Source organism: Orcinus orca, chromosome 20 (assembly GCF_937001465.1).
Source record: "Orcinus orca chromosome 20, mOrcOrc1.1, whole genome shotgun sequence".
NCBI lineage: Eukaryota > Metazoa > Chordata > Mammalia > Artiodactyla > Delphinidae > Orcinus > Orcinus orca.
In genome coordinates, this window is record NC_064578.1 from 46329251 (window position 1) to 46344519 (window position 15269).

The 15269-nt window shown below is 48.1% G+C and overlaps 1 protein-coding gene across 7 annotated transcripts in view; it reads left to right on the forward strand.

Moving 5' to 3' along the window:
- Positions 1 to 547: 547 nt before the first annotated feature.
- Positions 548 to 15269, forward strand: part of SAMD4B (sterile alpha motif domain containing 4B) — a 37090-nt gene continuing 22368 nt past the window's right edge. For 2 of the 7 annotated variants that reach the window (XM_049702730.1, XM_033430977.2), the window contains exons 1-3: positions 548 to 943; positions 12752 to 12808; positions 14065 to 14467. In XM_049702730.1, coding sequence (XP_049558687.1) covers positions 14272 to 14467 — 196 coding nt within the window. In that variant the 5' untranslated portion in view covers positions 548 to 943; positions 12752 to 12808; positions 14065 to 14271. Of the gene's footprint in view, positions 944 to 5514; positions 5923 to 6834; positions 7151 to 8501; positions 8525 to 11764; positions 11789 to 12751; positions 12809 to 14064; positions 14468 to 15269 lie in introns of those variants that run through there. The other 5 variants (XM_033430974.2, XM_033430975.2, XM_049702728.1 and 2 more) reach the window with 5 other exon arrangements.

Sequence of the window (15269 nt, forward strand, 5' to 3'; positions counted from 1 at the left end):
TGTGCAGCACAGGTTCTAGGCGTGGGGGCTTCAGTAGTTGTAGCACGCTGGCTCAGTAGTTGTGGCACGTGGGCTCTAGAGCGCAGGCTCAGTAGTTGTAGCACACGGGCTTAGCTGCTCCCGGACCAGGGCTCGAACCATTGCCCCCTGCATTGGCAGGCGGATTCTTAACCACTGCGCCACCAGGGTAGCCCTGCCCGGCACTTTTAAATGCTTCCTCTCTTTCAATTCCTATCTGAGAGAAGCAGCAACAGGTTCACAGACGGTTGCGGTGGGAAAGCTGAGACTCCAGCAGCCGGAGCGGTTACTCGCAACCTAGACAGTCAGGTGGTGGCGGGGCCCAGGCCTAGAGCGGAGCGTGCAGGCGGGTCGCACAGCCGGGCCTTGAACGCCAGAATCAGGAATTGTGACTTAGCTCGAGGCCGCTGAGGTAGACGCGCGCGAGACTGTCCCCTGCAGGCCGGGAGGCCCAATCCCAGGCTCCGCCGGGCTCCGCAGGGCCCGTTGCCCGTGGCAACGCCGCGCGCGCCCCGCCCCTGCCCCGCCCGCCGGGCTGACTGCCCGTCAGCCGCGCAGCAGGCCAATCCCACTGAGCGGGGGGCGGGCCTCGTGGGCCTCGTTCAACCCCCGCGGCCCCCTTCTCCGCTGGGACCCCGCCTTTCTCCGCGCACACCTCCCGCCCTTCGGGCTGCCCTCGCAGCCCGTTGGCGGGCGTACCGTTCCTCTCCGCGGCGTCAGCTAATGCCGGCGCGCGGCAGTCCCGTCGGGGCGGGGCCAGGGGCGGTGACGCACGGCGCGGTGACGCAGCGCGACGGCGGCGGTGGCGGCGGCGGCGGTGGTCAGTGAGGGAGGAGGGAGGGGAGCTCGCGGGCCGGAGAGGGGGCGACGGCAGTGGCGGAGGCCTGAGGAGGCCCGGGCGGCGGCGGCGGCGGAGGCCGAGGCGGTGAGTGGTGGGCAGGGTCGGGCGGACGCGGGGCGGCGGCGGGTCGGAGCGCGCGGGGCTCACCTCAGGGCGCCCCAGGCCGCGGGCGGCCCCGCCCCCTCAGGGACCCTGGGAGGCGGCGGGCGCGGAGCGCGGGCCTCCGGGGTCCCGACCCTCGAGAGGATCTCCCACACCCATCCCCCGAGTCGCCCTCACAGGCCGCTTCTCGAGCTTCTCTCCGAAATTCTTGCTCCTCGGGGTGGCCGGGGGGCCTGGCAGCAGCCTATCTCGTGACCCCCCCCAGGTGTACGTCGGACACCTCCCTGGAGGGCACGCCCACAGACCCCCCGAATCCGCCCGAAGCCCTCTGTACCTTTCCGCGGTGCGAAAGGCTTCCCGAGAGGCCACCCCTGATATTTCCACGTCTGCTCCAGACCCCGTCCTACGCCTCAAATATCTTCCTCAGAGAACCCCCGTCTGGTCCCAGATCCCCGAACCTCCTCCGTCCAGAAATATTTCCCCGGGGCCACTCCTCATATTCCAACGATATGTGTCAGATATCTTCTCCAGGAACCTCCCTCGTAAGCCCTAAAAATCTCCTTCAGATCAGAGATTCCCCGAAATCCCCTCCAGACCCTGTACATTCCAGAAATCTCCCCCAGCGACCTGCTTCGCACATCCCAACAGTCTCCCCCAGACTTCCTTCTCACACATCCCAAGAATTTTCCCTCCCACCTACCCCCATACCAGAAATCGCCTTGGAGATTTTCCACTCATAGCCCCCAAATCTCAGAGCCCCTCCCCTTGGAATCCTCCAGAATGCCCCTGATGTCCCCTGAAAATCTTCCTCAGAGACTCTCTGAAATGGCCTCGGATCCTCAAAACTCACTTGGAGCGCCCCCCACCCCCGCCGCCACCAATCCATCTCCCATATACACTCCCCCTTGACATATCCCGAAAGTCATCCCTTTGGCCTCTCCCACAGGTCCCAAAAATCTCTCTCAAAGACCTCCTCATGCTTCTCAAATCTCACCACCCTGAAATGCCCTAGAGATCACCCTCAGATACCCCAGAAATCTTCCCCTGAGACCCTCCTCACTTATCCTAGAAATCTTCTCCAGAGATTCCCTGAAATCTCTGGAGAACTCTTCTTCCACATTCCAAAAGTCTCTTCCAAAACCCTTTTTATGTATCCCAAATCTCCTAGTAACCCACACAAAATGTTACAGAAATTGCTTCCTCAGGATTCCAAAACGTTTCCTCATAGTTTCTCTCTGATATTTTCTAGAATCGCTCTTCGAATCCCCCTTTCAAAATCTCTCCTTCTAGACCTACTTTCAGATGAACTTTCCTCCTCACAAGCCCTGTAAACCCTAAGACCCTCTCTTCACGACCCCTCTGAGATGCAGCTTTTCAAGACCTCCTCCTGTCTTCACAGAGACCCCAGCCACCTCCTTGAGCCCTCTGAGATATGCCCTTGAAATCCCTCCCAGAGACCCTTCCAGCACAGAGACCCTTGAATCAGCACTTAGAGACCTCCTGCCTTACTAAGAGACTTTTCCTAGATAGTTCCCTCCCTGAACTCACCCTCACAGCTTCCCTCAAATCCTCTAGAACCACCTGTAGAAGACCCCCAGCACCAACCGGCTCCTCTTCTTAGAAAGTCCCAGAATTGTTTTTTGAAAAACCCTCTACTCTGATGTTCCCATATTCCCCCACCCCAAGACCCACCTTCCCCGTATATCCTATTGAGACCTTTACTCAGAGTTTCTCATCTGAGCTCTTTGAGAGCTGTTCCTAAAAAGGCCTCTGTCATCCTGCTCCAGTAAATCTAAGATCTCTCACAGAAGACCACACCTCCACAGACTCCCTTTAGAGAATTTTCTCCAAAATTGCTGTGCATCAGCAACTCCAGCACTTTGTAAGACTTCCTCAGAACACTCTCTCTCAGGTTCTCCCTCTGACATCCCCAAGAAACCTTATTCAGGGCCCTATCAGATATACCCCTTTTAGAACCCCCATTTACACCCTCTCATCTCCTCCATTCTTTCTTCTGCAATCAACTTAGAGATCCTTCTCAGATCTGAGCCTCCTTCCCCCATTATCCCACCATAGGCCCCCAGCATCCTGCAGACTCCTCCTCTCAAGAGTCTCTATGTCCCCTTTTATTAAACAGATCCTCAAGAGATACCCTCACCTCTTGAAATCCCAACTCTCAGAGATCTTTCTCTCAGACCATTTTTCTTAGGTTCTATCTTCATAGACCCCTCCTCCCTTTAGATCTTCCCTTCAGAGAGATGGAGAGACCCTTAACACCTTCCTTAGACTCTTTTTTTTTTTTAAGGTTTTTATTTTTTTGGCTGCACTGCAAGGCTTGTGGGATTTTAGTTCCCTGACCAGGGATTGAACCCAGGCCCTCAGCATTGAGAGCATGGAGTCCTAACCACTGAACCGCCAGGGAATTCCCACTCTCCTTAGACTCTCCTTGAAGACTCCCCTGATTTTCCTCTCTGAAGCCTTCTCCTTCCTTTTTCCACTTTGAGGGCCTCCTCACAAAAGAATCCCTCCCCCTGTAGTAGTGGTTCTCAAAGTGTTGTCCCTGGACCAGCAACATCAGCATCACCTGAGAACTTGTTAGAAATGCAAATTCTTAGGTCCCAACCCAGACCTGCTGAATCAGAAAACCTAGGAGTAGGGCCCAGCTGTTTTTAGGAACCTTCCTGGTGATTCTGATGCATGCTCAAGTTTGAGAACCACTGCCCTCTAAGAGGATTTCCCTTTCCCCACAGAAAGCCCCCCTGAAAGATATCTCAGCATATGCCTCTGTGCCCTACTGTCCACCCCCATTTTCCTGGGAGTCCCCTTTGTGAAGTACCTACCCTCCAGAAGATTCCTTACCCTCTTTGAAACGTTTCTGGTTTCTCCACAAGGTTACCCCACCCTCTGAGCAATTACTTCATATTCCGTCTTTGAATGGTTCCCTTTCAGATCTTCCTCAGCATTTTCTCCTTCTGGCTTCCCCTCCACCCCTCCATACCATCCCCTTTCTGTGCTTCTGCTTCAAGTTGCTCCCTTCTTGAACACACGTGTCCATCTCTTATCCTTATCTAATCCTCATCTATTCTCCACATAGGCACCCTTGCCTTAAGGCACCTTCCAGTCTTTTCATTCTCTGTGTCTTACTGCCCAGAGCCTTCCATTGTACTTCTTAGAGCACCGCTCATCTTCTTCCTTGTAGTTTTTCATGTACTTGTCCACTCACCCTCACTGACCTGGGAGTTTGGAAAGTACCAGGATGTAACTTGTTCTTTTCTGAATCCCACAAGCTGGGATCCTTCCCTCTGTAAGTTATGAGGAATCATTGGCTCATGGGCAGCTCTTCCTGCATTTGGTCAGAAATCTCTGAGTTCCTTACTCTCACTCCCCATCCAGGTTCAACACATCTTATCCCCCCCCCTCCTCTCCTCTCACCTCTTTTATTCTCTCTACCCAGCTCCTTTTGCCACTCCTCCTAGGAGAGGCTGCCTTCCCCACCCTCTCTCATCTGGAACTTTTCTTTGTGCTGTTTCCTGATTCTTAGCTACCCCACGTCCTATTCCTGGGGATCTGCCTCACCCCATCCTAGTTGGCTTCTCAGCCCTCCTCAGCCTTTGTAGGTTTGGGGCCTCCACAGGGCTCTCAACTTTCTCCAAGGGTTTTTGTTTCTCTCTAAGTTTGAGAAGAATAAACAGATCACGAGGTAAATACTGGGGCTGGCCTTCAGGGAGCTCACAGTACAGTAGAGAGGTTGGGCAGGTACACGGGACAGAACGTGAGGTACAAATTATATACTGTGGAAATTTGGCAGTGAGAGAAGGCACCCTCTATCTGGAGAGACTTCATAGAAGAAGTGGTACTTGTTCTGGGTGCTGTTCCACAAGAGTTGGGACAAGGATGAGTGGCTTTCCAGGCAGAGGATGCAGGTTATGCAGTGGGTTAAAGACAAGAAAGACTCTTCATCTCTAACCCATGGCATCTCTTCTCTTCACCTAAAGGACAGAGGTGAAAGAAAACAGATCTCTTCCATCTGCATTGTATTTGCCAGATGCACTTTAGTGACCCACAGAGTAATAATGTTAATGACCACTGTTTATTGAGTAATTATTATCTGCCAGTCACTGTTTAAGTGCTTCACATGTATTGTCTCATCTCATATTCACAGGAACTCTATGAGGTAGGTAAACTGTGATTATCCTCATTTTACAAAGGATGAAATTGAGGACAGGTGGCACAAATAGAAGGTCTCTGGGCTCTGTCCGTCCCGGGATGATAGTGTCTGGGGTCAGAGAGTTGGATTTTCTGTTCAGATAGGGTTGGGTGCAATGGGGCATTGTAGTGTAGTGATCAAGTATGCAGACTCTGGGGCCAGACAGGATTTGCATCCCACATCATTGCTTACCCCCTGTTTTGTGACCTAGGACAAGTTATTGAACTTCTCTGGTCCTTAGTTTCCAGAGTTGAAAAATGAAGGTAATAATGGTATCTTACTTCATAGAACTATTATAAGGATTAAATAACTTAATATGTATAAAGTATTTAGAACAATGCCTTGTATATAAGTGCTCAGTTTTAGCAAAAAAAAAAAAAAAAGTTCATATCAACCAAGACTCTAAGATATAGGTGACAGTATGTTAGCTCAAACTGGTTTAATAAAAATAAAGAGAATTAATTGGCTCATGTTACTGAAAAGTCCAGAACTAGGATGGCTCCAGACCTACCTGCATCCAGGAGTTCAGTCTTCCTAGTAATCTCTCCCCATTTCTCCACTGACTTAGCTTCATCCTCAACTGGTTTCTGCTTTGTGACGACAAAGATGACCCTCAGCAACTGTAGGCTTAAACCCCACCTTCTTAGCAGTCTCACTGGAAAGAGAACTCTTTCCTGAGAGCCCCAGTTTGAAAACAGTTTCCTCTCTGAATAAGTGTGAAATGGTGACAGAAGATCCTTTGAGACATGTTTAGGTGAGCGGCGCTCTTAGAGACTCTCTTACTTGCTAAACCAGACAGGACTGTGATTCCATCCCATGACCTTTCTGAGGGTTGATGGTAGTCCCCCTCTTCACTGTTCCCCAGCCCCAATCATTCTCTTCTCTATGGTCGTTTGGATCCAGAGAGTTTATGGTTGGTCTCACCCCACCAGACCTTCCTTTGGGATCTCACTGGGAGAAACAGGAATGAGATGACTGGCCTGGTTTGGTTATAGCCTTGGGGTAGTGGAATCCAGGAGTACTCATGTTCAGTTCCTTACCTCAGCTTTGGGTTTCTAGGACTCAGAACTTTAGAAGAAGGTTAAGCAGATTACTGTGCGTAGAGTTTTGTTTTGTTTGTTTTAGGGTAAATTTGTTGAATAGAGTCTGGTCGAGGGCAAGTAACAGAACAGCAGTGTAGAGTGTGCACATCTCAAACGTCTCCAGCAATTAAACAATTTATGAAAGCACTTTTCTAGGTACTGGAGATACAGCAGTGAATGAAACAGTCAAGGTCTTAGAGCTCTTGGGTCTTATATTCTGATGGAGGGAAGATACATAAACAAAAGAAATCAGATAGTGATATGTGCTATGAAGGAATTAAAACAGTGTGAAGGGGGTGGGAGGTTGGCCACTGTACACAGGATGGTCAGAATTGGCCTCTGAGGAGGTGACAGTTGAGCCTGATAACCTGAAAGATGAGAAGGCACCAGTTGTGGGAAGATCTAAGAGCTGGGCATTCTAATCTAAGCATAGTTACATGTGGAGAAAGGACTGCTGCAAGGTGGGGAAATTTTTCACAGATGCTTACTGAGGGTCTGTTATGTGCCAGGTACTATTCTAGGAATTGAAAATGTAGCCGTGAATAATACAGCCACAGTCTTCCTTTCCCTCGTGGATCTTACAGTCTAGGTGTTTCCGGAAGAGCTGCAGCCTTTGAAGAAACAGTTTTTGACGACGATATCAGACCAAAGACTCCTTCCTACTGGGGAGATGAGGAAGATTGGGGCACACATGAACCCAGATCTGATTGATGAGAAGGAACCAGCCATGTGATGATCTGGGGAAGAACATTTCGGGTAGAGGGGTCAGCCAGTGCAAAACCCCTGAGATGTGTTCAAGGAACATCAAGGAGCTCGTGGCTGAAGCATAAGTGAAGCAGAAGGGGCAAGGGCTTGGAGTGGTTGACAGAGGCCAGATCATGTGGGGCCTTGTGGGCTATGGTAAGGAGTTTACATTTTCACATAAGAGCATTGCGAAGCTATTAGAGGATTTTTTTTTTTTTTTTTTTGGCTGCGTTGGGTCTGTTGCTGTGCGCGGGCTTTCTCTAGTTGCGGCGAGTGGGGGCTACTCTTCGTTGCGGTGCGCGGGCTTCTCGTGCAGTGGCTTCTCTTGTTGCAGAGCACAGGCTCTAGGCTCACGGGCTTCAGTAGTTGTGGCTCGCAGGCTCCAGGGTGCAGGCTCAGTAGTTGTGACACACGGGCTTAGTTGCTCCGCGGCATGTGGGATCTTCCCGGACTAGGGATCGAACCCGTGTCAGCTGCATTGGCAGGCAGATTCTTAACCACTGCGCCACCAGGGAAGTCCCTATTAGAGGATTTTTAAAGCAAGACAGTGACATGATTTGTTTGTTTGGTTGTTTGTAAAGAAAATTCACTGGTTTCTGCAAGGAAAACAGGGGCAAGAATGGAAGCAGGAGGCAATACATTTGTCCAGATGAGAAAGGATGATGAATTGAATATGGTGGTGGTAGTAAAAATGGAGATACAGATATACATGTTCCATGTTGAGAAAACAGGAGTTAATGATGGGATTAGAGAAAGAGGAATCCAGGATGATGATACTAGGTAACAAGTCTGTGAGGGTATTTATGCCTCACAACACTATGAGAGTAGGTACTATTATTAAACCCATTTTACAGATGAGAAAACAGACACTGCAAGGTAAAATCATTTGCCCCAAATTATGCAGGTTTCCCAGAGCTCCCCAGGCTCTGTTATCTTCCAGGAGGCCCTGCCTGGCTTCTCCCCTCCTCTCCTTCCCTTCTCCAGGACCATTCATACAAGAGCCTCATTCTTGGCTGAGGCAGTAATATGCATATTTTGTATACATATTTCACGAGTTTCTGAAAATAATGGTTGGTTTTCATAAGAGAGAAGTTGGGGTCCCTTGGCTTCTGACATTCTCCTGTTCTTCTCAAGTTGGGATAGTGAGTTAACCTTAGGTAACTAGCCTATTACTTTACTCATGAAATGAACAAGCTCCTCCAAGGCCTATGTGGATGCTGTAGAAAGGCTAGGGTTAGGTGGGAAGGCTAATAGGACCCTCCCGTTATTTGTCCAGAGATGTTGGCGTTAAAGGGTGTATGCTTTGGTCCAGCTTGGTCCAGCTTTCTAGGCAGTGGAAGGGAACTTATAAATATATATAAATATATAATATATAAACTTACAAATATATGTATATGTATAAACTTATAAACATATATATATTTATAAGTTTATATAATTAAATATAAATAAATACGCTGTAGCATTATTTGCAGGAAGAAGCAGACTGCTTGGCCTTAAAAATCTCAGCTTAGCTGTGTGCAGTCTTGGGTAAGTGGCTTGACCTCTGTGTCTCAGTGTCTTCATCTGTAAAATGAGAATACTATTATATACATATATATATTTGTAGTTATAGTTTTTGAGATCAGATGAGCTCATCCATGGAAAGCTATTAGCATAAGGCCTGGCACATGATACAATAATATATGATGTGAAGACATTTGAAGCATCATGCTAGGTGTTTTTATATATATTCTTTCATTCTTACAACAAGCTTCACTGAGGAAGAAACTGAGTTACTTGCCAAAGGTCAGCACAGCAAGTTGGTATCAGTAGGAGAGCTCTGGTTCAGCCAGGTCTCACTCCACAGTGCTGCTTGTGGATGAGGAGAACTGACCTCCAGAGGCGCCTCCTGTATGTGGGCTGTTTTTCACTGGGGCCAAAGAAAGAGTCCAGTGGACAGTTTTTCCTGGAACCTCTTAGCCAACTTTTGACTCCATTTCCCACCCTCCAGGGTTAGAAGATGCTTCTCAAGAAGGTTACTTGGTCTCTTAGAGACCAAGTATGGCAGCCATATTGTTGGACTATTTGAAAGACTTTACCATAGGGGTTCCCCTCTAGTGTCTTTTCTCAAAGGCAGGGAGTCATTTTTGGTCACATAAGGATGGAGACTAGAGCAGTGGTGAATTCTCTTGTATGGGAGCAGTCAAGGCTTAAAGTTGAAACTTTAAGTGGTAGAAACCCAGCTCAAACTGACCTCAACACAAAAGGAATTTATTGGACCATGTAACTGAAAAGTCTGGGATGGGGAGGTGGGATGGGGGGCTTCAGGCTAACTGGAGACAGGTCTTCAAATGATGTGAACAGGTCTCTCTTTTTCTCCCCTCTTTTGACTCTGCTTTCATCTGTATTGGCTTCATTCTGAGGTAGGCCCTCACTGTGAGGTAGCAGAAGTGGCAACCAGGAATATCAGGAGATGTTGTATAATCTGAGCAACCCTAACCAAGAACTTCTTTTCCCCAATATTTCCAGCAAAAGTCCAGGGAGGCCTTTCCTTGGCCAGGCTTTACTCCATGTATGCTCCTAGATCCAAGAAAGACAGTTAATTCTCCAAAGGGAATTTAGGGGCCTGGTACCAGAAGATGGGCATGGATGTTTGGCAGACAAATCCACCAGAATGTATCATAGTAATTTGCTACCACAGTAAGATGTCTTCAAATAGTCAGGGCTGATGCCTCTTCCCTGGCCAGTCTCACCAAGCCAAGTCTTCCTTTCTCACTGTTGCCAAGCACGCAGGAGAGGAGGTAGCTGGGGGCCTCTGGCTTTTTGATGGAAGAAAGCCATGCAGTTCTCCTTTCCAGTCACCATCCAGACCAAACACCCAGCATTCTCCTGTCCAAAACATAGGAACACTTCCTTTAGGGATGATTTTTATTGAAGTATAGTTGATTTACAATGTTGTGTTAATTTCTGGTGTACAGCAAAGTGAATCAGTTAAGTGTGTGTGTGTGTGTGTGTGTGTGTGTGTGTGTGTATTCTTTTTCATATTCTTTTCCATTAGGGTTTATTACAAGATAATATAGTTCCCTGTGCTATACAGTAGGACCTTGTTGTTTTATCTGTTTTGTATATAGTAGTTCGTATCTGCTAATCCCAAACTCCTAATTTGTCCCTCCCCTAATAGTTTATTCTTAAACATGACTGTTACCTAAAGCCCCAGTGTTTCCTGAGGACTGTCCAAGCCATACTTGGGCACTAGATCCTCTCTGCCAATCATGTTTCCTGAGCAGTGGGGTGGCTTAAACGTGTAGGACCTTCTCTAGGCCCTTGAGAGGGATAGTTATCGGACTTTTGGTCTTATCACAGTTTGTGTCTATCTGGTCTAAGGACTGCAGGCCCCAGGCTTTGTTTGTTCTGTATAGTGGTTCATTGTTGCTCTTTTAATATGAATTATTTTCCAACATTTAAAAATAGGGGGATTTTATTTTAAAATCCAGATTTCTGGCTCCTCTTTAAAAAAAGTATATAATAATCTAAGATCTAACAATACTGGACCCAAATTCCTACATGGCAGCAGTTGATTAGAGCTAAATAGTAACTTCTCCCTTTAGACAGGGTGTGTGCTTTCCAGCTCACCGTAGTCCTCACCAGCCTGCTCCATTCAAAACCTGGCCTTGTAAGCATCATGTTTGAGATCCTGCTGTGTCCCAAGGCTTTGCTTCTAGCATTTGGCTCAGGGGAAGAAACTAGATTAATGTTCAGTCAGCAGTTTATTTGGGGGGCACAGTGCTGTTGGGGGGCACAGTGCTGTTGCTTGGGAAAAGTAACAACCCAGTAAAAGTGTTTATAGGAAAGAGTGTGCACAACTTTGGTCTGTTTGTGGATTTGGTCATCTTTTTGCCGTAAACGCTGTTGGCATAGCAAACCTCCCATCACAGTTGTTCCCTCTGAAATAGTAACATGTCCTTCTATCTTATGAGTTGCCACCCAGTGAAGGAATCCCTCCCACTCCCAAGGGATATTCATCCAGCCTCTGCTTGACCACTTCCAGCAGCCAGGGAGCTTATTACCTCCTCATATGGCAGCCAGTTCCGTTCTTGGACAGATACATTATTTTAAAATTCTTCCTTATGTTGAGGCAGCTGCTGTCTCCTTGGGACTGAAAGCCACAAAATGCTGGAGCTGGGAAGGGAAACTGATTTTTTTCAGGCACATGAGCTACCACTCATCCATCCCGTATCCAGGGCAAACATTGATAATCAATCACATTACTCTTTCTCACTGAGCCAGAAAGTAAAATGCAGCCTTAATTTTTTTAAATTAAATTTATCTTTAAAAATTACAAAAGTAATGTATGTTCATTTGCAACTAGTGAAATAGTACAAAGTTATATAAAGAGAGTGTTAATAATTCCTCCTTCTCTCAAGGTAACCAATATGAACAGCATGCACATTTTTCTACATACATACATAGACATTGACATATGAGATATATAAGGGCTTTTGTATATGGCTCTTTTTTTTTCATTTTACAAAAATGGCATGATTGTACATATTACTATGTACTTATGGACATCCCTCCATCTTCGTAGTTAAAGATCAAACACTGTACTTAGATCTAAATATATTGTTTGTATGCTGCTATCAAGATCAAGCATATTTTTAATTACTATCTAACATCCCCTTATATGAGGTGTGCTCCAATTTATTAGTCATTCTCCAGTGATGGATATTGCCATTGCTTCATTTCTTCAGGACCCTTCTCACTGCAGTGTTCCGGGCAGCCACTACCAATCGATTGGAGTTAGCCTGTGAGGTAAAACACATTTGTCATGTCTGACAAATGTCAGTCTCGCTCCTTATCTCACACATTCTAGAGAAGGGAAGCAGACTAGCTCAAAGATTAAAGTGACAGAGTGGCTGGGGCAAGACTAGAACTGAATTTTCTTGAATTTCAACATTTCCCATATCTAAGTGCCTCTCACTTAGAGCCATCTACCTTTTTTCTCCTCTGGAGTAAATAAACAAATCTAATTCTTCTTCTGTGTGCTACCCCTTCAGGTATTTGAAGTCAGTTATGCCATTCTTCCTGAGTCTTCTCTTCCCCAGGGGAAATTTCCCCAGTGCCTTCAAATTTTTCTCTTAGGGCAAGGTTTCCAAATCCCTTTACCATCCTTTGGGCCATTCCTTCTATCACCTTCTCCCCAGGGGCTGTAGAAGTCCCAAGTGTGGCTTCCATGCTCACTTTCATTTATTCATTCAATAAATATATATTGAGCACCTTCTAAGTCCTAGTCACTGTCCTGGGCACTGCGCAACTATATAGCTTGCATTTGTTGGGAGGAGAGAAACAACAAACAAAAATATGATATCTGAGGGTGCCAAATTATATAGAATAAATGAAATAGCATTAATAGAGTGACAGAGAGAAACTCCTTAGATTGGATGGTCAGGGAAGATCTCTCTGAGGAAATGACATTGAGCTGAGACCTGAGTGACGAGTAGAAGCCAGCCATGCATAGGTCTGGGGGAAGCCATGGATGGGTCCAAGTGAACAAGAGCTTGGTACACAGGGAGGGTGGAGGGGCCACCAGAGTCTTGCAGGGAGCCCTGTAGGCATTTTATTTAAATACGGTAGGAAGTCATTGGAGGATTTTAAGCCAGGGAGGCAACATTTGATATGTCTTTTGAAAAGATTTCTGGGAGGCTTGTTTAGCTGGGGGAGCAAGGTTTCATTCCCCCCCCCTCACACACTTTCTCTTGTTTCTTATATCCAAAGGGATTGACAGCCAGACCAGTTTGCTCTGTTCAACTGTCCCACTGAGGATCTATTGAGGTGAGTCACAGCCATTGTCAGTTGTACCTCACAGCCTTCCTCAGCAGGAGCGTAGACATTCAGGGAGATGGCAATAGCTCCCTAAAACCTAGCCCAGCAGGTTCAATGGGTCTTTGTATGGAGTTCTCAGTCCTCTTGGCAGCCAGAGGGAGATGGAGCCAAATGGTTTGGGGATGGAGCCAAGAGCACTGGTTGCAAGAGAGGCAGAGGGGAAATGTGAGTGGAGACCTGGAGCAGGAGACACTTAGAAAAAGCCTTAAGAGTAGTGTCCAGAAACCAGTCAACTGAAGAATAGGCCTGTTGTCTGCCCAGTTGACACAGCTCCTGTGTAGTTCCTGCCTGCAAAAGGAATTTGGACACTTTCTTGCTTGGGAGTTTTTAACATCTGATGTGTCGCCTTCTCAGGTTGGTATCCTCTTGGCTCTTAGGAGTCTGAGTGACAAGCTGCCATGTCTGGGAGCCAAGGGGACATCCCAACCCAGAGGACCTGGGTCAGGAGTAACCTTCAAGGGAATGAAGAAGAAGGGAGAGATTCACTTCAGAACAGGGATAGGTGGGATCTTAGAGATCAGAGTAGGAGAGCTGGGTTGGAACAGATGAGATTCCCCCCAGCATGTTGGAGATCTTTGAAAAGGACCTCTGCCCCTACCCTTAGGCACCCAGTTACTGATCAGTTAGCTATCCACATACCTGAGATCTCCACCAGGGTCACCACCCACCTATATCCTAGCCTTGTGGGTCTTAGCTTGAAATAATACAAAGAGTCCATAGGGTCCTTTTAGCAGGCGAGCAGTCACTCTGCCCAGCCCCCTGAAGGAGGTGACCAGAGACCAGCAAGGAAAGGGCATGTGCTCAGCATCACACGTCTGCTTAGTCATGTCACCTGGGGCCAGGTCTCCATTAATTCAGATATTTTGCCACAGTGTGCATTGTCTCCTATTTCCCATCTAGAATATCTTGCCAACTTACTCTGTGCTTTAAATCCACTTCCTTTGGCCCTGTGACAGCCAGACCTGAGGGGCAGCATCTTCTCCTTTGTCTGGGTCTCTGAGTCCCAATCAAGCCTTTTCTCTGGATCTGGAGATTGGAGGGAGAGTTGGTTTAGTATCTGGTTAGCTTCATCTTTCTCCCAGGAGCTCAGCAGGGTAGGTACCTTGAAAGAGGAAGGCATGAGGCCTCCTTACCCCTTCAGCCCACACTCACCAGGCCAGTTCCAGCCCCTTCATTCTCTCTGACGACCTTGCTTCCTTTTCCAGGAGCCTGGAGAGGAGTGGCTAGACCAAGACCTCCCCCGATGTGAGCAGGTGTCCTCCTCCCTGCACCACCCATTGCCACCACGCCAGGGAACATCCTCAAGCCCTGGCCCTCAGGGGAGAGGTAACAGGAGCCCGCAGCCGAGACCATGTGACGGCGCTGGCCCTTGCCACCGCCGTCCCCCCCACCCTGGCCCCAGGCCTGGCACCATGATGTTCCGAGACCAGGTGGGCATCCTCGCTGGCTGGTTCAAGGGCTGGAATGAGTGTGAACAGACAGTGGCCCTGCTGTCACTTCTGAAGCGGGTCACCCGCACCCAGGCCCGCTTCCTACAGCTCTGCCTGGAGCATTCACTGGCGGACTGCAATGACATTCACCTGCTGGAGTCGGAGGCCAACAGTGCTGGTGAGTCTCCAGCGATGGGTGCACAGCAGGAGGGAGACCTGGAACGGGAACAGATATCAGGTGTCTGAGGAGGCCTACCCAGCAATGGCACTAAGAAATGTGGGTTCTAGGCTTGTTGGTAGGTGAGAAATCCCTGACCTCCCAGGTCATCATCATGGCTCTTCTGGGGCTTAGTTGCCAGAAATCCTCAGACATGGAATGGGGGGCTCCTGGGGGAGTGCAGTGCAAACTAGAAACTACCCATAACAGAGGAAGGATCATGTAGGGTGGCTGGTCTGGGTGGCTAAAAGGAACAGACTAAAGTCATTACCTATGAAAGGGGGACGGAAGGTGAGCATTAGTTCATTTCTCAAGCTACGGGACATCAGAGCTAGGAGGAAATTTTAGAACTCTTCCAAAATTCACATGTCATCTTATACTGTTCTTTACCCCCTCAAAGGTAGGTTGCACCTAAGGCATAAACAGCTTCAAGAGAGTTTTGAATTTAGATATAGTCCGTATCAGTTTCCTGAACACTCAGTAGAGAAGTGCTCTTTGTCCCACGAAGTTGACATTGGGATGGGTGAGCTAGGCTTTGCTAGAACCTTTCCCTCAGGCCCCAGGTCTAGCTAGGAGTTAGTCCAGAGAACCATCTCAAGGGGCACTGCTGAAGTCATTCTGGCCTTTTGGGCCTCCACAAGGCTGGATGGAGAGGTGTTGACCTAGGTGACGGATGGGAGTGATGGAGGCCAAAGAAGGGGGGAGTATGTGCACCTGAAAGCTAGCTGGGGAGAGGACCCCAGGACCCCATGTAGCATGTGTC